General features: G+C 40.7%; 2 protein-coding genes across 4 annotated transcripts in view; one reads left to right on the top strand and one right to left on the bottom strand.

Moving 5' to 3' along the window:
- Window positions 1-8,071, bottom strand: part of dgkza (diacylglycerol kinase, zeta a) — a 71,317-nt gene extending 63,246 nt beyond the window's left edge. For all 3 annotated transcript variants that reach the window (XM_027133015.2, XM_047820065.1, XM_047820070.1), the window contains exon 1: window positions 7,923-8,071. The gene's annotated coding sequence lies outside the window, so the exon portion shown is untranslated. The remainder of the gene's footprint in view (window positions 1-7,922) is intronic.
- On the top strand, window positions 1,382-18,764 carry LOC125146013 (fibrous sheath CABYR-binding protein-like). The gene is made up of 4 exons (XM_047821529.1): window positions 1,382-1,441; window positions 2,003-3,374; window positions 3,418-4,077; window positions 18,550-18,764. Exons 1-4 carry the CDS (start codon window positions 1,382-1,384, stop codon window positions 18,762-18,764), a joined length of 2,307 nt encoding a protein of 768 aa, XP_047677485.1.
- The last annotated feature ends 3,983 nt before the right edge of the window (window positions 18,765-22,747 follow it).

Genomic DNA, 22,747 nt, shown 5'->3' with positions numbered 1-22,747 from the left:
AAATTTGTAGTTGTGCTGCTGAGAAGAGTTGAGAGTTCATCTGCCTTTTGATTCAAGCTGACAGACTTCAGAAAATACATTATGATGTCATTTCCTGGAAGGGATTTCTAGTGAGCTTCTGGGATTTGCAGTGCATTGTGGGATTTTTTTTAAAGAGTGCACTGGAAGGATTTTGTGATTGAGACTGAATTAGATCCTGACTACTGAACTAGAGACACAGCTGATCGAGACTCACCCAGAAATTCTGTTATATATAACAACTGAAAACTAACTGCACTAGTAGGTAATAACAATTCTATATTTTTTTTTATAACTAGCAAAGAAAGACAGTGAAGGACTTTGTCATCATCTCGCTGTCAATGTCAAATTAATGTCAACTTGGCTTTATTGTTTGCGTGAGTAAAAGGTCAAGGAATAAAAAGCTCTATGAAAAATGAAAAAAAAAAAAAAACGGTCAAGTTGGAAAACAGTCAGCGTGTTTTTTCCGAGTCAGAACATGGAAATTATTAGTGTAATAAATTTTTGATTTATTGTAAAGAGTTAAAAAAATATAATCATTTCCTCTATCTGCTTATGAAGCATTATGACAGCTCAGTGTCACCAGTTGCCTGAGCTCAGAAAAGAGTCACTCCCTAGAGAGACAGAGACAGACACACGCACACAAAAAGAGCAACCCTAATTTTCCCACCCAGTACATTTTGGGAAACAGGTTATAGGTCAATACAGACCCAATACAGAGAGAGAGAGAGAGAGAGAGAGAGAGAGAGAGAGAGAGAGAGAGAGAGAGAGAGAGAGAGAGAGAAATGGAATCTTATGTTTACTCTTGCAATCTTACAGCGACTGAACTTATATGAAAACAGCTGCTTGGTGCTTGATGTAGGTTGTGTGATCTAGACTGGGCCAGTGAGGGGAGTTTAAAATGTGGTCTTTGCTCTTTTGAGATTTTCCATTAAGCTTTAATAAGCTGCATTACAAAAGGAGAGTGACATTAATAGCTCATAGCACAGTAATCACACTTTCTAAAGCAAGCAAAGCACAAAAGCTTCTGAAAAAATGACTCACTTGGTTAAAGAGCATGAGGCGCGCACACACACACACAAACACACACAGGTTCAGCCTTCAGCCAGAATAGCAAGAGGTCACGGTTCTGAGTGAAAAACGAGGGAATGGTAGGGGAGAAGAGAAGCAGCTTCTGTCTTTCTGAAACCTTTCACACACACACACGCCCCGGATTTATTTCAGTGAGCTCAGTAAGCCAACCACTGAAGAGCTCAGTAACCCAACTGCTGAAGAGCTCAGTAACCCAACTGCTGAAGAGCTCAGTAACCCAACTGCTGAAGACTCAGTAACCCAACTGCTGAAGAGCACAGTAACCCAAACGATGAAGAGCGCAGTAACCCAACTGCTGAAGAGCTCAATAGGCCAACCACTGTTTAATGAGGTTAATGGGTTACTTACAGAGCTCGTGCTCAGAAAGCCAACCCCTGAAGAGCTCAGTAACCCAACCGCTGAAGAGCTTATTAACCCAACCATTGAGGAGCTCAGTAAGCCAACCGCTGAAGAGCTCAGTAACCCAACCGCCGAAGAGCTTATTAACCCAACTACTTAGGAGCTCAGTAAGCCAACCACTGAGGAGCTCAGTAAGCCAACCACTGAAGAGCTCAGTAAGCCAACCACTGAGGAGCTCAGTAAGCCAACCGCTGAAGAGCTTATTAACCCAACTACTTAGGAGCTCAGTAAGCCAACCACTGAGGAGCTCAGTAAGCCAACCACTGAGGAGCTTATTAGTAAGCCAACCACTGAGGAGCTTATTAGTAAGCCAACCACTGAAGAGCTCAGTAACCCAATCGCTGAAGAGCTTATTAACCCAACTACTTAGAAGCTCAGTAAGCCAACCACTGAGGAGCTTATTAGTAAGCCAACCACTGAAGAGCTCAGTAAGCCAACCACTGAAGAGCTCAGTAACCCAACCGCTGAAGAGCTTATTAACCCAACTACTTAGGAGCTCAGTAAGCCAACCACTGAGGAGCTTATTAGTAAGCCAACCACTGAGGAGCTTATTAGTAAGCCAACCACTGAGGAGCTTATTAGTAAGCCAACCACTGAAGAGCTCAGTAAGCCAACCACTGAAGAGCTCAGTAAGCCAACCACTGAGGAGCTCAGTAAGCCAACCACTGAAGAGCTCACTAAGCCAAACACTGAGGAGCTCAGTAAGCCAACCACTGAAGAGCTCACTAAGCCAACCACTGAAGAGCTCAGTAAGCCAACCACTGAAGAGCTCACTAAGCCAACCACTGAGGAGCTCAGTAAGCCAACCACTGTAGAGCTCACTAAGCCAACCACTGAGGAGCTCAGTAAGCCAACCACTGAAGAGCTCAGTAAGCCAACCACTGAAGAGCTCAGTAAGCCAACCACTGAGGAGCTCAGTAAGCCAACCACTGAGGAGCTCAGTAAGCCAACCACTGAGGAGCTCAGTAAGCCAACCACTGAAGAGCTCAGTAAGCCAACCACTGAAGAGCTCAGTAAGCCAACCCCTGAAGAGCTTATTAACCCAACCACTGAGGAGCGTATTAGTAAGCCAACCACTGAGGAGCTTATTAGTAAGCCAACCGCTGAGGAGCTCAGTAATCCAACCGCTGAGGAGCTCAGTAAACCAACCACTGAAGAGCTCAGTAAGCCAACCACTGAGGAGCTCAGTAAGCCAACCACTGAAGAGCTCAGTAAGCCAACCACTGAAGAGCTCAGTAAGCCAACCCCTGAAGAGCTCAGTAACCCAACCGCTGAAGAGCTTATTAACCCAACCACTGAGGAGCGTATTAGTAAGCCAACCACTGAGGAGCTTATTAGTAAGCCAACCGCTGAGGAGCTCAGTAAACCAACCACTGAAGCGCTCACTAAGCCAACCACTGAGGAGCTCAGTAAGCCAACCACTGAAGAGCTCACTAAGCCAAACACTGAGGAGCTCAGTAAGCCAACCACTGAAGAGCTCAGTAAGCCAACCACTGAAGAGCTCAGTAAGCCAACCACTGAGGAGCTCAGTAAGCCAACCACTGAAGAGCTCAGTAAGCCAACCACTGAAGAGCTCAGTAAGCCAACCACTGAAGAGCTCAGTAAGCCAACCACTGAAGAGCTCAGTAAGCCAGCCACTGAAGAGCTCAGTAACCCAACTGCTGAAGAGATCAGTAACCCAACTGCTGAAGAGCTCAGTAAACCAACTGCTGAAGAGCTCAGTAAACCAACCGATGAAGAGCGCAGTAAACCAACTGCTGAAGAGCTCAGTAAACCAACCGATGAAGAGCGCAGTAAACCAACTGCTGAAGAGCTCAGTAAACTAACTGCTGAAGAGCTCAGTAACTCAACCGCTGAAGAGCTCAGTAAGCCAACCACTGTTTAATGAGGTTAATGGGTTACTTACAGAGCTCGTGCTCAGTAAGCCAACCCCTAAAGAGCTCAGTAACCCAACCGCTGAAGAGCTTATTAAGCCAACCACTGAGGAGCTCAGTAAGCCAACCACTGAGGAGCTCAGTAAGCCAACCAATGAGGAGCTCAGTAAGCCAACCACTGAGGAGCTCAGTAAGCCAACCACTGAGGAGCACAGTAAGCCAACCAATGAGGAGCTCAGTAAGCCAACCAATGAGGAGCTCAGTAAGCCAACCGCTGAGGAGCTCAGTAAGCCAACCACAGAGGAGCTCATTAAGCCAACCACTGAGGAGCTCAGTAAGCCAACCACTGAGGAGCTCAGTAAGCCAACCACTGAGGAGCTCAGTAAGCCAACCACTGAGGAGCTCAGTAAGCCAACCACAGAGGAGCTCAGTAAGCCAACCACTGAGGAGCTCAGTAAGCCAACCACAGAGGAGCTCAGTAAGCCAACCACAGAGGAGTTCAGTAAGCCAACCACTGAGGAGCTCAGTAAGCCAACCACAGAGGAGCTCAGTAAGCCAACCACAGAGGAGCTCAGTAAGCCAACCACTGAGGAGCTCAGTAAGCCAACCACTGAGGAGCTCAGTAAGCCAACCACAGAGGAGCTCAGTAAGCCAACCACTGAGGAGCTCAGTAAGCCAACCACTGAAGAACCTGGTAAAACAGAAGGGTTGCTTCAGGAAGGGCATGCTTTGCTTTTTTTTTTTTTTAATAAAAATAAAAATAAATTACCAAATCGAAATATGCAAAGCAGATGATCTGCTGTGGTGACCCCAAACAGGAAACAAGCCAAGTCCAACAGTATTGCATCAACACGTCTTTTTTTTTTTTTTACACCACACAGATTCATTTACTGTTCTGATGTTTTACTTTTTAAATGATTTCCCTGTTGGTTGTCACTAGATGACACAGTGATATCTCAGCATATTTGCATGTTTGATTAAGTCAAATAAGCTTTTTTAATATGAGAGAAAAATATTACAGATGTAAAAGGTTCTCTGCATCTCACAGATAAAAGGCAATATAAACTAACACACGTTTTAGAGAAACGGAAATACACTTTTAGGTGAATAGATGAGACTCGTACTCTAGTTTATCAACCAAATTATCAATTTTGGCCTCACTGTGGGTAGCAAACTCAAGCCCACATTCTGTGTGTGTGTGTGTGTGTGTGTGTGTGTGTGTGTACGGATGTTGCTCATGCCTGTGTGTCTATGTGGACCAGACTGTTTAGCTGAACCTGTGTTCAATTTGTGTGCTAATCTCAGACACACTGTGAAACAGGAACAATGAGATTAATGTGTAAACACAGCTAATAAACACAAACACACACACACACACACATACGAATGCATGCAGCAGGTACAGTAATGGGGTTCTCTGACAGCTGTAAGGTCTGGAGTTCGAGCCTGATCTCTGATTAATAAATGAGTTCTGCTAGGTTCTCTAGTTCTACTCCCACACATCACAGAAACATGCTGGCAGGTGGACTGCATAATCGTGTGTGTGTGTGTGTGTGTGTGTGTGTGTGTGTGTGTGTGTGTGTGTGTGTGTGTGTGTGTAATAACCTGCAGTCTTCCTGTGATAGGCTACAGATCTTCCAAACCCTTTATTTCCCAACCTAAAGCTCTAGCTTTCTCTTGAAGGTTGTGCTCTTTTCCTGATACACGGCATACATTCACACATTTGAGTGACAGTGAAAACAACCAATCACAGATCTTACTTGCAGCATGTCAAGTCAAGTCAAATCAAAAAGTCAAGAAGCTTTAATTGTCATTTCAACCAAATATAGCTGTTGTGGCACACGGTGAAATGAGACAACGTTTCTCCAGGACCTGGTGCTACATAAAACAAAGACAGAGATAAGGATTTAAGTTAGTCCTAGATACATAATGTACATCTGTGCAACCTGGTGCAAACAGTGCAGGACAAGACAAACAAGACAGTGCAGGACAAAAGACAGAGCAGGACAAGACAACAGACAAAAAGACAGTGCGGGACAAAAACTGCAAAACAGCATGTAAACAGATGGATGTATAATGGAAGTGTGTAATTGGTGTAGGTCTGTGCAGTCCATACGGTTGATGTGTATGCCTGTATTGTGCTCAGTACAGTTCCGCTCAGTTATTGAGGACTTTGATGGCTTGTGGAAAGAAACGGTTTTCCATCAGAAACCGGAACATGGAGCCAATCATAGACAGAGAAAGTCAGAGAAAAGAAAAAGGAAGAACAGAACATTGTGTTAGAGAATGTTCTACAACATAATTTGCAGTAAGTAACAGAAGGATTACACATGATTCTGATCAAAGGTGGTCGCGTATCGATCGGAGGCTACGCAATCATATTGTGTCTGCTCCAGTTGCCTCAGTATTACAGAATCATTATGGGAATAAATAACTGTGTAACTGTGTGACACGTTAATGTGAGGGCCGGGTGAAAGAGCGACGCATCTCCAGAGCAGGCTGCTGTGTTGGATCATGTCTCATGGCTCTGCATATCTCTGTTTGATGCAAATGAGCAAACTAACTATAGCAAACTATGCAAAACTGTGGAGGAAAGCAGACACCTCTGATCACTTCTAATAAAGTTTACCTGATGTTTTATATAATCATATTATATGTTTATGCTTTCCAAAATGTTAGGCAAATGTTAGCATGAAACAGCTAAAGCACAGAGAAATAAATATACACACTAAGGTACAAACACCCCCTGTTAATCATTAGCTGGTTATGCTGAGGTTTCTAGCAAAACAGCTGGACAGATAAGGATGAATCATTCACTAGCTTCCTGTTAATTAGAGAACAAATAAGCCCTACTTGTTTAGCAAGAACAGTTAAAAGTCATTCAATCTTTAATCCAGCTGACTATAAATAACTGCTTGTCGCTCTCTCACTCCCATTTGCTTATGCTTTCCTGATCTCTTCCTCTCTCGCTCTTGCCCCTGCCTCCCCAGATGGCACCCCACATTTACCCTGGTGTTTAATGTATCAAAGCCAGTGCATGACAAATTTCCCACCAATTCTTACTAGACCTGTCTGACAGCATGTATGATTATTAGTATCTTCCTAGGCATCAAAGCCTCAAATACTCATGTAATGGTCTTACTTTTAAAACCAGCTGTTACTTCAAGGGTTTCTGGACCATACAGCAAGTTTGTGAAGTGCAAGTGAAATCACATGCAACATCTAAATCCACTATGTGCATGTTAATGCATGCATACTAAGCCTACACATCCCAAACACAAGCCAACGTCACACATGCACAACACCCCATCTAACCAGAATCAATGTTAAGAACATTATCAGAAACCACACATTAACTGTATATCAAAGTTTATCCATTTTTCATGTTCGCATCTGAGTGGGCCGAACAACAGTTTCCGTGTGACCTCTGTAGCACAATGAGCGTCAGCTTTAGCAGCAATATTTACACTGCAGTAGCAGCGAACCTGTTTGACTGGACGTACTGTTCAGATGGGAAACAGTAATAACACTGCACAGAGAGAGTCTTTTTACTGCACTCGGCACTCGGAAATATCTGAGCATTACGACGGACCAGCAGCAAGAACTCTGGGATCCACGTGGACTAAAATACACAACATAGGTAAACGTTACCCAAGTCTTAGCAACATGACGAGGTTTCTGTGCTGTCTTAGAGTGGCATGGCTTGCGGGTTCAGATTTAAAGCTGATTAATAAAGAGGAAAGATGACTAAATTTAGCTGGAGTGGGTTTAACCACTAAACCAAGCTTCATCAGTTGACATTTCACAAACTGACATATCACACTGACTGAAAGGTTTATTTAATTAAATGCATCGGACTAATTAACTGCTTTTTGTTTAATGCAATTCCTATTGCAATGTGGATTACGATAGAACATAGACACATAACATTCAATTATTTGAGGGTTAACCTAAATAGATTTAGATTTTAGCTAATGCTAGGTGTCAATATTGGTCACATAAGTCTTATGTTTTTACTGCTACAGCTTATGGTTGACTCATGTCTTCAATTATTTAGAGATTATCCAAGAAAGGTCTAAAAAAGTACACTTACATTTTGGTTCATTTAGTTTCAGCCCTTTTATTCCTAACACTCGCAGTATTATCAATGTAATTAAATTTAATTATTCAGAATATAAACAGGATAATAATTTCAGCAACAGCTTGGTCCTAGTTCCTGTGCTGAGATTCCCCTTCTTTTCCCTACTAATGCATCCACAGCGAGCTCTTTCAATACACTTTAATCATAATTCGTAATACTTGGACCGGACACTTGTCCTCTCTGAGTAAGTGAGCGAATAAAAGGAAATAAGAGAAGAACGTTCTCATGACTGAAGCAGTCGTAACCCTATAAGCTTATTTAGCGTGCCTTCCTTCAGCATGCATCTCTTCGCGAGAAAGTCTAAAGAGTCGGCAGAATATAGAGGCAGCACTGCATTCGGCTACACAATCAACACACAATCACACAAACAGAGTACAGGAGCAATGGATGAATACAACCTGACTGGCAGAGATAAAAGCTCATCAGAAATGCCTTGTCCTCAGCTCTTTGAATAACTTTGGTCCTTGCAAAGGTGGTAGAGAGAGAGAGAGAGAGAGAGAGAGAGAGAGAGAGAGAGAGAGAGATGCAGAGACGTGTGACAGAGAGCAGGCAGCCTTCGCTGAGAGACTTGAAGGAGGTGTGTCCAAGGGAGGAGACAGAGACACAGCATGAGTGTAAGTAAGGGAAGGCAAGAGAGCATAAGCAGAAATACCATGAAGCATGATGGCACATGCTTTTCCTGTCTAACAATTACACAACCCACCCAATGCCATACAAACACACCCCCACACAGAGTTACAAATTAATCCTCCCTTCCTCAGCAAAAAAAATGTTCATGCATGTATAGAATAGTATACTTTCTTTAGTGTAAATATGTAAAGAAAACACAAAAGGAGTAGAATAAAAACACTTGTCCCACTTATGCACCATATAACGAAAGGGAAGAACAAATCTGCCTGTGGTGTGTAACCGCCAAATAGGAGTTTTCGTTATGGAAATGTATCCACAGACTAGAAACGAGCACAATCAAATGGTGAAGTGACAGTTCTGCTATGTCAAACTCATTATAAGTTATTACAATTTTAGCTCAATGCATTCCTCAATACAAAGTCCACAGAGTTGTCACTGCTAGGCTGAAAAAAAAAATCTAAACTAAAGCTACAGAGATATACAGTAGTGCCAGAGATAGTGTGGCCATATCTGACGTTCTTAAACAGAAAGAACACACTGGCGCAATAACACCAAAGTCCAGAATACTATCAAAAAAGAGTCCTGGTAAAGCAAAAACCCTTTGCATGGCCATTTGGCCTGCTCAAGAAGTCCCTCCTGGAGATAGGTACAGTTATGTTAAAGTCAACAATCAAAAGAAAACTTGATTGTTGTCTTGAAACTTGACAGCAAAGTACAGTAAATACAGAGGCTTTACCACAAGACATAAACAGTTGGTTAGCCTCAAAAACAGGATGACAAAATATAAGTTAGCCAAAAGCATCTAAAAAGATTTTACAGTTCTGAAAGAATATCCTATGAACAGATGACTCAATGTGCTCCTGAATGATGGGAAGAGAAGAACATGGAAAAGAGGGGAAAATGGCTCTCTTGTATGGTTTGATGCTCTACAGTAACTGCTGGCAGAAAGAATTCTGAAGTGAATTGGCCTACATCATCTGCTCAGATTCAGTCAAACGCTTCATAACCCATTAGCTGCCACTTCACCACACTGAAGGACAATGACCCAAAGTATATGACTTTAAACAACCAAAGACAAGAAAAGAAGTGGAATCCCTTGATGAAGACAAAAATCCAAGCAGGACCTGAAGACAAATGCAGTACCACATAGAAAATGTGCTGTAATTTCTTACACTGTTTAATTGATTGATTTAAATACTATAAAATTCGAGCTAAATATTGCAAATGATGTGTCCTTATGGTATGTGGACATCTTAGTCAAAGTAAGAGCTCTAGTAGATGAGTGAACACAAATACTTTGACTTAATACTTAAGATGTCCACATACAGTATCATAAGGATCAGATCAGATACTGCTGCCAGGAGAGGAAACTTGGGGTGCAGTCAGTGTTCCAGTTCACCCCAAAGCTGTTCAGTGGGGTTAAGGGCAGCCATAACATTAAAACTAGACAATTGAACACTGTTCTAACAGGTCGGATACAAGAGACAGCAAGTGAACAGTCAGTTGTTAAAGTTGATGTATCAGAAATAGGAAAAACGGGCAACAAATCAATAAACATTTTGAGAAAATTGTGATGGCTAGGCCAATGAATGAAAGCACCTTCAAAACTGCAGGCATTGTGGGTTGCTAGTATGCAGTGGTTAGTACCTTACAAAGTGGTCCAAGGACAGTCAACCGGTTAAACTGGGACAGACATGAACACCCAAATGGGGATTCAGAGTCCCCATGGAAGCCCCTGTACCCAACTGACAGTGCCTACAATGGGTACATGAGCATCAGAGCTAGACCATGGAGCAATGGAAGAAGTGGGCCAGGTCCAAGGAAGGACAACCGGTGAAACTGAGACAGACATGAACGCCCAAGTAGGGAGCTCAGACCAGTCAGAGTGCCCATGCCGACCCCCGGCCACCACTGACAGTCCCTACAATGGGTAACTGAGCATCAGAGCTAGACCGTAGAGCAACGGAAGAAGGTGGCCAGGTATGTGTTGCCAGGTAAAGTAAATGTGATTAATCACATTTACTTTAGCATAATCTGGACATCCAGTTGCATAATCTGGGAATGGAATAACACCGGAATACACTATGGAAAGAACCTTGAGTGCTTGCAGTCATATGGACGTTACTTTGACACATACTAAACAAAGTTGCAGACCAAATTTGCCTCTTTCAGCAGGACAATACCATACTGCATAAATGTACAGAAATGGTTTGAGGAACATGAAAGAGTCTCCAAGGTGTTGACTTGGCCTCCAAATAACTCAGATGTGATGAACAAACAAGTCTGATCCATGGAGGCCCCACCTCACAGCTTACAGGAATTATAGGATCTTAGTGTCAGATACCACAGCACAGCTTCAGAGATCTTGTAGAGTCCATGCCTCAACAGGTCTGAGCTGATTTGGCAGCACAAGGGGAACAAACACAACATTAGTCAGTTCATTTTAGTGTTATGACTAATTGGTGTCCATTATTAAATATTTGACTCGATAATTAGTGCAGTATTAAGAAATACCACCACGATCTACACTTAAAAAAATCCCTAAACATTTCCTGTTTAGCAGAGATGTAGGACAAATGCTGAGTTAAGTACTGTCATTGTTTTTTCATTCCTTCTTTCCCTTGTTTATTGTGTAGTTAACCACAAAACAGCATAGTGCCCCTGATGTTTCCTTTAGAACAGCACAAAACTTTGAATTGTGTGTCTTGGTGCGTTAAGTGCACTGATGTGTGTATTCTTGTAGCTAAAGAAATCAAAATGCAATGAGCTAACTAACCCCAAACAGGCCTGTCATGAATGAGACATTGTGACTCACTTGACATTTTTATAAAAACGACACCTTTATAACCACAGCAGCAGTTATACACATATAGCCATGCATCAATGCCAAGCAAATGATATTTCTGTTTGCCACTTAGACAGTAAACTCATTTAAATGGAAGACAGGAACAAACAATAACTTAAATATTTAAAAGCTACAACTGAAATCAATGTTAGTGCATATTACAGCAAACACCTGAGAAAATAAATCCTGTACTGATACTGTATACAACATTTAATAGATTAACCCATCCTAATGATTCAGATACAGTGTTGTGATTTGAAACGGAGAAATAATATTGACTAATTAGGATCATGTCTAACCATCCTGCTTAGCGCAGTATAAATAATTGCAATTAGCAGATTAAATCTTTGTGACAGGCCAAACTCTGAACCTAACCTCAATATCCAGTAGGAAGTTTCCAGAAGTTTAGCTTCAATTTAAACTGCATTTTTTAATTACACCTGAAAACTTTTCTGTGAGGGAGTCACATCACACACCAGTCAGAATGTGCTGCGTGTGCAGGAAAGTGGAGACAGTGAACACGGCATTTACCGAAAAACAAAAAGCCACAAGCTGCGTTTACCACTTTATAAACTCACACTTTGTGAAACACACCATACGCTTCCTCCCCCTGCATCAGAACCCACGTACCAAACCAACTCCTCTCTGTTTCTCTATCACTCACACACACACATGCCACTAACTGTTCCTTTGAAGATGCTTCATAAAGAAGTACATACACTGTACCCGTGTGCGTGTGTGACTGTGAACCCGTTTCCCCAGCCTTAAAAGGTAAAAACACAAACTGAGAAGTGCAGCTCACACACTACAATATGGAGGTGCGAAGGAGTGAATGTCAGTGAGAAAGAAAGAGAAAGAGAAAGAGAGAGAGACAGAGAAACAGACATAAAGAGAAAACAAGAGAGCAAGAGAGAGTGAGAGAGCAAGAGAGAGTGAGAGAGCAAGAGAAAGAGAGAGAGAGAAACAGACATAAAAAGAAAACAAGAGAGCAAGAGAGAGTGAGAGAGCAAGAGTGAGAGAGAGTGAGAGAGAGAGAGAGAGAGAGAGAGAGAGAGTGAGAGAGAGAGACTGTGTGATTCCACATTCTTTTCATGATATGACTTTTTCTTCTGCAATATGATCAGAGCAATGAAGGGTGACTCATCAGGGAAAGTGTGAGTAAAGTGTGACTGGTGTGTGTGTGTGTGTGTGTGTGTGTGTGTGTGTGTGTGTGTGTGTGTGTGTGTGTGTGTGTGTGTTGGGGGTTGGTGGGAGCTAAACTGGTCTCCTATGTCTCCTCTAACAGTCTCCTATGGCAACTCTGTGAGAGACAAAAGGTGACTGCCAATCAGCAGTCAAATTAAGTTTATTTATAAAGCCATTTTAAAGCAACTCTGTTCACTCCAGTGAAGTCACACAGACAGATCGACAGACAGATCGACAGGCAGATCTACTTTGCCGCTGCACAGTATCTTTCCAGTCACGTTTTCAATCTTTTGTCTGTAGATCTGTCTGTCGATCTGTGTAGCTTTTAATACAAAATTCAACAGATTGCTTAATAAAGTATCTATTTATGAGAGCTGTAATAAACACTACAACTTTATCTCTAATCAGGAGAAGAGCTTCAGAAAACACAATTCTCATAAACATGCTGTTTTTCACAAGCTGGTAACACAAACACACATTCACAATCTCTCTCTCTCTCTCTCTCTCTCTCTCTCTCTCTCTCTATCTCTCATGCTCCCTGTCTGTCTGTCTGTCTGTCTGTCTGTCTGTCTCTCGCTCTATCTCTCATGCTCCCTGTCTGTCTGTCTGTCTGTCTGTCTGTCTGTCTGTCTGTCCTCTCTCCCACTCTCTGTCTTTGTCACTCCGTGTTTCTCTCCCCTTTCTCATACTGAACACATTCATTGTGAGTTGAACAAATCAACATGTTAATAGTGATTTTGTCTAACAGCAGAATGTAAAATACAGTGTCTTATGCATCAGACATGCCATGGATTCTCAACTGTACTGATGTCTGGGCACCGACTGGGCCGTTATTGTTTCTGAAGCACTTCAGTGCAACACTGGCAGTAAACTCAGAGCCTTAAACACTTGAGCCACCGCTGCCTGAATTTCTAAATGGAATGAAATCCTTGTTATAGTTAAGATACTAAGGCACCAAGATCGTAATGAGGATCAGCGTACCAGTAATGAAAAATCAAAGGCATGTTCACACACCTCAAATGTTAAATACAGTCTCTATTAAGTGGTATTTAAAAACCAAACCACTGATCTCCAATATAATGATCTGCAATATTAAAAGACTGGCTGCTTTCATAACGCTCACAAGTGACCGTCATCACCTGCTAGATTTCACTCGCTAATAAAAGTTTAATGCTTCACCTTCTATCTTCATCTTACTCTAATGCTAATAATAAAACAGTGCTAATGAAGTGCTATGGCTTTTTAATTAAACTCTTTCACCAAACATTGTTAACAGACAACAATTTACACTGTACATTAGAAACATGTGTCTGTAACCATAGGAATTCAATATATAAATCACATTCAAATTCATATATATATAAACAGAATATCCACCAAGGCATCATTGGCTCATTATACTGGAGGTTTGTGTCTAATCTGGAGGGTATCTAGTCATTTATCATTACGTTATACAGACGATCCACATCTCCCCCAAGCAGTAGTGTCTAACGAGCCTTTTTCATAGTGATGTAATATCTTCACATGGCTTGTAACTCGTATCTTTTTCTGCTCCGTGGTAGTTTTTTTTTTTTCGCTGGCAGTTCACCGCCTAAAAATATATCCCAGCATGACCATAACCAAGAAATGATGAAACGAAACCAAGATCAATCAGGGCAGAACTTTTCACACCCCCAATCCAAAACATTTTAGAGAACATTTGTGGGAGGAACAGAGTTACATAAGTTTGCACACCCCTAAACTAATCCATTGTTGAAGCAGCTTTTGATTTTAGTAGAACCGCTCGGCCTGTTTCGAGTAACAGTCTAGCAGACTTCCACACGTTGTATGTTGAAATAAGACATATGCTCTTGAAAACATTTTGTCATCCCAAAATTATTTTTAGTAGTTGGTTGCGTTTACTGTTGTTATTCATTTGTATTTCACAGCATGACGCAGCTCGAACCCAACAGAAAGTAAGCCGATAACAACAGCAGGTTGTTCCACACTGTTACATATTTTGGCGCTACATAAGAGAAGTTAGGTAAACCTAATTACTTACTTTTATAATGCCTTTATAGTCCACTTAATAATCATAAAAGGATTACAAACATGTTGTTATGAAGGGAAAGTTTCTATATAGATCAAATTTAAAAACTGAAAGGTGATATTCAGGTTATTCAAGATTTTCTTTCATATCCTGTAAAAAGAGGTTAGTAGATAAAACCCGTTCAGCAGCTGTTGAAATCGAACAGTGAATTTGGTTAGCTGGTGCATGAGGAAACAACCTGGTGCTGCTGCAAAAAAGTAAAAACACACACCTGCTTAACAGAAACTCCTGCTTTGTGACTTTCTTAATAAATTGAATCTATGAGTTTCTTCGGAATATCACGCTTATTTTTACAAGCAAACAACCGTTTCCTTTTTTTAAGATTATTAAACTGAACATTTAATAGGAATTGAAAGGAGGAGAAAGACTGGATCATGGCTGTTTCTATACTAAATGCAATGCATCATTTTACCCCACGAGTCTTTCGGAGATCCACAAATGATACCAGACTTTATATACAGCTTCTCACTTCTCACTAGGACTAACAGAGTCCCTCTGTGAACAAAACGGGCTTTAAAGATGAAGTGAATCAAGTCAAAATGACTCACTTTGTTTATTTAACATCTTATTCCGCAACTGCAGCTAAAATTAGAATGGCATCCAGGTGTTGACTTACCAAATAACACTGTGGAAACACACACACACACACACACGCTTAAGCATCAACTGTCATAAATCCTAACCAAAACACAAAAGACCAGATGTTAACTAGAGCCAAACATAATTGTATACATGTAGATAATTGTAGTATAAATATGCTGAATGTTTATATTAAAAGTAAAAGTTATTTCTTAAAATGAATAGAAAAGAACTGAGAGACAAGAGCCACAGTTCAGTCAGAGACAAGAGGCACACAGCAGGAGACACGCGAAAGACCACGAGTTAGGAAGCGCTAGAAAGACCCAGGTAAATTATGCCCATGTCCCACTGGACAGTCTGTCTACTACCCTTGTTATCAGGGGAAGCCCAGCTTGTGGCCTAACAGCCATAACAGGTCAGCCCACTCCAGAACAACACCATCAACCCTTCTGCTCGCTGACATACAGTAAACTTGGTCAACCATTCTTGCCTTCCCCATAATCTGTAAGTCCATTTTTGAGGATGGTTGATGTTGGGGTGCAGTAGCAAAGAGATGATGGACCTTGAGGTATTGAAGTATTTTTCCATCAGAGGAACAAAGGAACAGAGTAGTGTGATGCTGAAACAGGGTGTGAGGGTCATATGTTTACATACCTTTGGCCATACTGTGTTTAAGCTGAAGTGTGAGAGACTCATATAACATTAGTAACTCTGTTCAATAGCACTAAATTTATAACTTATTTTCCATCATCTGGTGTTTCAATCAGCTTATCAATTACCAGCATGCATAGTTCTAAGGGGGTGAATGTAATATTTGATATTTCTGACCAAAAACTTTATGAGAGTTATTGTATATTATATGGTGAATAAATACAATTCTAAATCTAGTTCCTGGCTCTTCCTGCAGTTCTGCCTCTGCTCCACTAGATGGTGGCAGAGCTTAACATATCTCACCATTGTATATATATATATATATATATATATATATATATATATATATATATATATATATATATATATATATATATATATATATATATATATATATATATATATATATATATATATACATACATATACACACACACACACACACACACACACACACACACACACACACACACACACACACACACACACACACACACACACACACACAGCAATTTGATCATCCTCTCTGGAACACTGAGAAGTGTGCTGGTGAGACCTGTGAGCAAGTCTGAGCAGACAGGGCAAGTAAACAGCGGTTAAGATTACAACATCTCTAGGGACCAGTCTGTAGTCTGAAACACACATACACAAACAAACGCAAAGGACCTACAAAATCTAGGCTTTTGCTAATATTTTTAACATCTACACAGATACTAAAGGAAATGATGGACCCTGCCAATACACAGTAATACGTAATAATCTCATATTATATTGTTGTATCAACTACTTCACCCTGAGTGTTGGCTTTCTGCTTCACACATAAATAAATCGATGCCAACTACACACACACAAAATAATTTACTATTATAACTTCAAAAAAATTATTTAATGCAAATGAAACTTTAATAGACTCCGTATGACCAGAATGTACACAATAATCTCAGAGATTTTAATAAGCCCCACCTGAAAAAGCTATACTCATCAAACACTGTGTGAGGAAATCTAGGGCAGAAATGGATGATAACGTTAGCGTATAATGGCAATTTCACAACACTCCAGGTGGCTGTATCCCAATGGGCTGCTCTGTGAGAGCTCAGCGTTAAGACGTAGCTTCCCTTCTGTTTCCTGGAGGCAGATTTCACACACGGTCCAGTTCTTTGCTATATTTAACACTGCTAGACCTCTGCAATGGCAAACCCCTGATCATCTGCTTTCACTGCATCAATGAGACAGCTGTATAGTGTTCTGAACACCTTAACTGACATCACAGCCTTCAGCTATATATATTTTATTATACTTTATAAACTATCAATGTTTCATTATAAGCCTTCATTTAGACTGGATTCAAGAATGTACACATTGTGACCAGCCTGTCTGGCACCAACAACCATGCCACGTTCAAAATCACTGACTGCAGCAGATCGTCTTGACAAAATCACAAAATCATGAACTGCAGCAGATCGTCTTGACCATGTCTACATGCATTGAGTTGCTGCCATGTGATTGGCTGATTAGAAATTTGCGTTAACGAGCAGTTGGACAGGTGTACCTAATAAAGTGGCTAGTGGGTGGGTGAGTGAGTGAGTGAGTGTGTGTGTGTGTGTGTGTGTGTGTGTGTGTGTGTGTGTGTGTGTGTGTGTGTGTGTGTGTGTGTGTGTGTGTGTGTGTATATAAATCATGTGATGATCTTCACTAAGCACTTTATCCTAGTCAGGGTTGCCAAGTCAGAACACCGGGTGTGAAGGGAATATCCACCATGATAGCAGGGCAACATGTATCATATGTACATTATAATCATAAACAATAAGGGAAAACGCAGTCTAACAAAAATCTTCTTCTACGTTCTGTAGGTCAGCAGAAGTATCTAATCCACACACACACACACACACACACACACACACACACACACACACACACACACACACACACACACACACACACACACACACACACACAGGTTTCGGTTTACTCTGAGATACGCACACCTGTTTCTTCCACTGAAGCTCCTGCTCTCCTCCCTCCTACGCCTAAATAAAAGTTATATATCACAATTTCTTACGAGTCGTCACACACATGCACAAGCTCACACATGCACAAGCTCACACATGGACACATCCCTGTAGATGCTACTCATTTTCAGTAATCCCTCACACAGACCTGCAGACCAGGTTTTTCCTGTCTTCCCTCTTGTCGAAAGATTCCACAAACACACTGCTAAAGACAGAGACACAAAAACTTACACTGATTATAAAATGCTACTGATGAACAGTCTCACTACACAGTATCTGAATGAACATTTGGTCTATGATGATCCACCACGCATACTTCAATCCAAAGGTGCAGGCTTGTTACTGGTACTGTACCTAAGAATATTGAAGTCTAGCATAAGTTCAGAACTTGTTCCTAGAAGCCCCACAGATATGGAATAGCTTGTCTCATCTTGGGGCTTTACATCGGCTTTGAGCTTCCTGTATATCTGTATTCAATCCTCATGGATACACCGATAGGACATTAACTAGGGCTTCTAGAAACGATATAAAAATGTCTACTGACGTATATTTTCAATCTCATTTCGAGCTTCGCAAAAGACATTTATTGGCAGATGATTTACATCACTAGGGTTTGAGCCAGGAGCTAGCATTGGTGTGGAGAACATGGAGCACTAGATGAAACTCTCCTCAACACTCTGGCACAAAGGTGAACAACTTGTACACGAGAGGTACGTCTGTCGTTTGTATGTTTGGATGCGATTTGTCATTTGTTTCATTTACAGAAAATCTAATTGCATCATATATCTATATCATATATTGTTTCAGATAAGAAAGGATCCACATGACAATATAAGATTCTGGCCAGCCCTAATTGCCCCAAAGCAGTTAATGCCCAAAAATGACCCAATACCTTAAAGTTGAATAACCTTTGCTGTTATTAGAGATACATGATGCTCATACTGAACATATTTTTAGTTCAGTTGGCACTTTGAACATTATTTAGTGGAGAAGAGGACTGGTTCTCTTGATCCCTAATGCCCCTGCCCAATCTCCAGGACTTGTACAACTACAGGGTGAAGAAACGAGCACCTTGGACACAGTCTGTTCGTACTTCTGCCATCAGGCGGAGTCCAAATTCCTTTATTCTAGTAGTTCGGTATTGTTTAGTAGTCCAAACTCCTTCTGTGAGCACACGTGCGGAATAAAGCTGATTCTGATTCTGATGATGATGGCGGCGGCTTCAGACTACAATGGATATAAAGAGTTTTAAACGTCAACAATGACTTCGTGCTAAAACTATGAATGAATGTCTGAGTTACACAATTGCGCTTTTGGTTCTTACAGTCCACAGTTATAAAAGGGACCTGATTTATAATCTCACTCGCCGGTGTCTCCCACATGAGGATAGGGTCCCTTTGAGTCTGGTTCCTTACAAGGTCTCTTTATTGTGTCTCGGGGAGTTTTTACTCACTATCGCCACAGTCATTAGGGATAAATGATGAGATTTATACACTCATATTAAGTCATACAGTGTATATTCTTGTCTCCATAATTTGAATTGGTCTTTTCTGGTGAAAATCTACATACGACAGTAAATGTATTTAAGAATAAGAGCAAAAAATAGATGTTTGTGCTGATTTTCATCTATTCCCACCAATCAAAGAATGTGTGCGCGCACGTGTGTGTGTGTGTGTGTGTGTGTGTGTGTAGATCAGCAGCAGATGGCTTAAACTCTTTAGGTATAACAGTGGAGTGTGAAGACATGCAAACAAGCGTAAGGGTTAGAATGTTTTCATAACATGTTCAAAATTAAATCCACATTTAATATCAGCTTGTATGTACTAAGTAGGCTGATGTCGTTATGAATCCATCACGTCAGTATTTTCACGTCAGTATCTGTTACAATTAAAAAAAAGGTAAAAGAACCCCCCCCCTGCAAGGTTTACTGCAAATAAAACCTTTTCTATTAACTTCATTTTACAATTTAGTTTAAAATTTTTATTGAATTTTCTGTTGTTTCTATACTCATGCAAAGCTGCTTTTAGACAATGTGAATTGTTAATAGCGCTATACAAATAAAAAGAACTGATCTGAATATCTCCACTTTATTATAGTTAACTATAGGGATTTTGTTTTCAGTGTTTAAAAGAGTCAAAATCTTTAAGCTAATAAATTTGAAAGAAAACAGTATCAGATGGGTGTCGGATTCAGAATCGGATCGAAAATGAAAAAGTGAGAAGTTATTGTGCCATAATCTAAAAATAAAAACCAAAAACACAGCATCTTATTCCAGTGCAAGTGTCTGGATTCCTCAAGTAAAATAACAGATTCAGTTCATATCGTAGTTAAAGGTTTCATTTACAGTAAATCGAACGTTTCTTCTGAGCTGACATGATAAAGATACCACCATGTGCTATAGAAGAGGGGGTGTGTCGCTGCTTTAACTCATTTCAATCATTTTTATCGAGCTACAAAGCGGACGAAGATCGTGAACGCCCCTGTACTCGTCCTTTGTGAACATCGAGCTGGTCATCTAACTCAGATGAGTGATGTATATTTACCTTCTGGTAACAGTAAACTGTATTGTCAGCTGTATATATTGACACAAGTGACACAAAATATCTGTATGTTGATTGAGCTAAAGCAAATATTAGGATACGCTCATGGGAAAAAGACAGGACGCTCTCCGGCAGATTACGTCAGATGACAACAAAAACTTTCGCCGACATTCAGAACCAAATAAATGAGTACACCTTTCCTACTTCCACAGTCATTAAGAGAGCAATTAGCATTGTTACAAATGAAATGCATTAATTGTAATAATGAGTTAATTATCAAAACAGACGCTCTTATTCAGAGTGACGTAGAAAAGTGCTTTAAAGTCTCATTAAAAAATTCAGTAACAATGGTTCTCTAGGTTACAGACTTAGGATACTATGAAACTAAAACTTGCTAGTCCAAGTGTTTCAGGAAGCGGTAGGTCTTCACCCAGCCTTTGAAAATATCCAGTGACTTAGCTGTTTGGACATCTAGAGGAAGTTTGTTCAACCACCTCAGTGCCACAACAGAAAAGAGTCTTGCTATATACCTTCCTCTTGCCGTGAGAGATGGTGGGACTAGTTATGGAGTGCTGGTGGATCGTGAAGTGTAGTACGAGTAGTGATAAAAGTTGTGAGGTAAGAGGGAGCTGGTCCAATTTAGGCTTTGTATGCAAACCTCTGAGTTTTGAATCTGATGCATTCAGCTACTGGAGGGTGCACAGCAGTGGGGTGGTGTGGGAGAACTTTGGCAGGTTGAAAACAAGTCATGCAGCTACTGTACATTTTGGATGATTTGCAGAGGACAAATTGTGATCCGAGGAGTTGCAGTAGTCCAGTCTCGAAATGACAAAAGACTAAACAAGCGCCTGAGTTTCAGCCTGCATGGAGAAAAATGGCTGAATCCTTCTGATAAAACCAACATGTCAAATAATAAACATGCGAAGAGAAGGACAGTCGAGTGTCCATGTTTACCCGAGTCTTAGATTTTTTTAATCACTTGCAAAATAGATTCAACGAATCATTACAAAATATGAAGAAAAAAATGAAAGTGGGAATGTGGGAAAGAATTGGTCAGAATTCAAGTTAATGTTTTTTCCACTCCCTTTTTGTTATAAAACAAGTGCCATGAATCAGAAATCAGTATTTTGCTCCTCTACGTCAATGTGTACATGCAGACTGTACCGTTCCTCCAAGACAGCTCTGCATTGCCTGAGCTAGAAGGATCTAGAAAAACAAAAATTTATACATGAGTATAAACGAGTCTTAGGCACCATTGTTGTTTTTTTCTTAGATGTTAATTATATAGTTTCTGCACTGTCCATGTGCTTCAAACCTCTTCACACTGCAGCGGTGGTCAATAAAACCGGCTGATTCAGGCATCCAGTAGAGGGAAAAGCACAGGGAAAAGTGGGAAATTCTGATGCCTGCTAACCTGAGATCAGAAGTTTTTTTTTTTTATATCTGTATCAAAAGAGCAACTTCCACAACAAGATGAATCCCAGTTAAGAACAGACATGATAATTAGATGGAGTAAATCCACTCCTTACATAACCACTGACACACTGAAACCAACACACACACATTAGTGTTATGGCTGATTCAGTGTTATGGAAGTGAGGATGGCCCAGAAATAAGCTGTCAGTGCTTTACTCCAAGATCAGCAAGAATGGGTTACCATAGCAACATACTGGACCAGTGCCCTGTATAGATGAGTCCGATATTAACACAGTGTCCTACTGTAAGCATGGAGCTGTACACTGTACAGCCAAAAGTATATGGACACCTATCCATCACACCCATACATTCTACTTCCCTTCTGGTGCAATACCTGACTGTACTAGCACTCTTTTTGCTGAATGGGCAGATCACCACAGCCATACACCGAAATCTCCGGATGATGACGTCTGATCTGTGTGCCAAAAGATACATGACCAATAAAGGGGGTTTCCTGTTTATGTTGGAAAGCCAAAGCAGACATTAGCCAAATGCTAACAGATGTGTTAGCTAGAATAGGTTTTAGTTCAATACTGTACTAAGAAATGTCTTAGCATTTGGCAAACACATTGCTAGGCACAGTATTTAGCTGTGAGTTGCCAGAAGCAAACCAAGAGCTCCTGAGCAACCTTTAGGTCAGCATTACTTCTTACTGAAGGTGAGGTATTTTTAAGTGACAAGAAAGAAAACATTCACAGCTTATTTGAAATTGGGGTGTAGAAGCCTCTCTTATCACTGTATAGACATTACAGCACAGCACCAACTGAGGAGGTTGTGGTCAGAGCACAGGGGCAGATATGATACAGCACCCCTGGAGCAAGAAGGGTTAAGGGTCTTGCTCAAGGGCCAAACGGTAACAGGTTGGCAGTGCTGGGGCTTGAACCCCAACCTTCTGATCAACAACCAAGTGCCTTAGCCACTTAGCCACAGTTTTTCCTGAAACTATACACTAAAGCTGATATAGTCAGAAATCCTTTAGTGTTAGAGAAAAAAAAGATGATAGATAGATAGATAGATAGATAGATAGATAGATAGATAGATAGATAGATAGATAGATAGATAGATAGATAGATAGATAGATAGATAGAACTGATGAGTAAAACAACAACTAATTAACAATGAAAAGCAAAACGTCAATATTTATCTTGTCAGTTCAAATTAAGGCAGTGAAACATTAATAAATTGCAACAGACCTGGAAGAAGAAAACATAATTATTTC

This window comes from Tachysurus fulvidraco, chromosome 1, assembly GCF_022655615.1.
Source record: "Tachysurus fulvidraco isolate hzauxx_2018 chromosome 1, HZAU_PFXX_2.0, whole genome shotgun sequence".
Lineage (NCBI taxonomy): Eukaryota > Metazoa > Chordata > Actinopteri > Siluriformes > Bagridae > Tachysurus > Tachysurus fulvidraco.
Note: the sequence above shows the minus strand (reverse complement) of the source record. Positions and strands in the feature narration are given on the sequence as shown.

What these genes read in the sequence shown, in the direction of transcription:
- LOC125146013 (XM_047821529.1), top strand. Translation starts at nt 1,382, where the DNA reads ATGAAGAGCGCAGTAACCCAACTGCTGAAGAGCTCAATAGGCCAACCA. An exon ending in CTCAACCGCTGAAGAGCTCA is followed by an intron (nt 3,375 to 3,417) that starts GTAAGCCAACCA and finishes GGTTACTTACAG; the next exon opens with AGCTCGTGCTCAGTAAGCCA. An exon ending in GCCAACCACTGAAGAACCTG is followed by an intron (nt 4,078 to 18,549) that starts GTAAAACAGAAG and finishes CCCAATCTCCAG; the next exon opens with GACTTGTACAACTACAGGGT.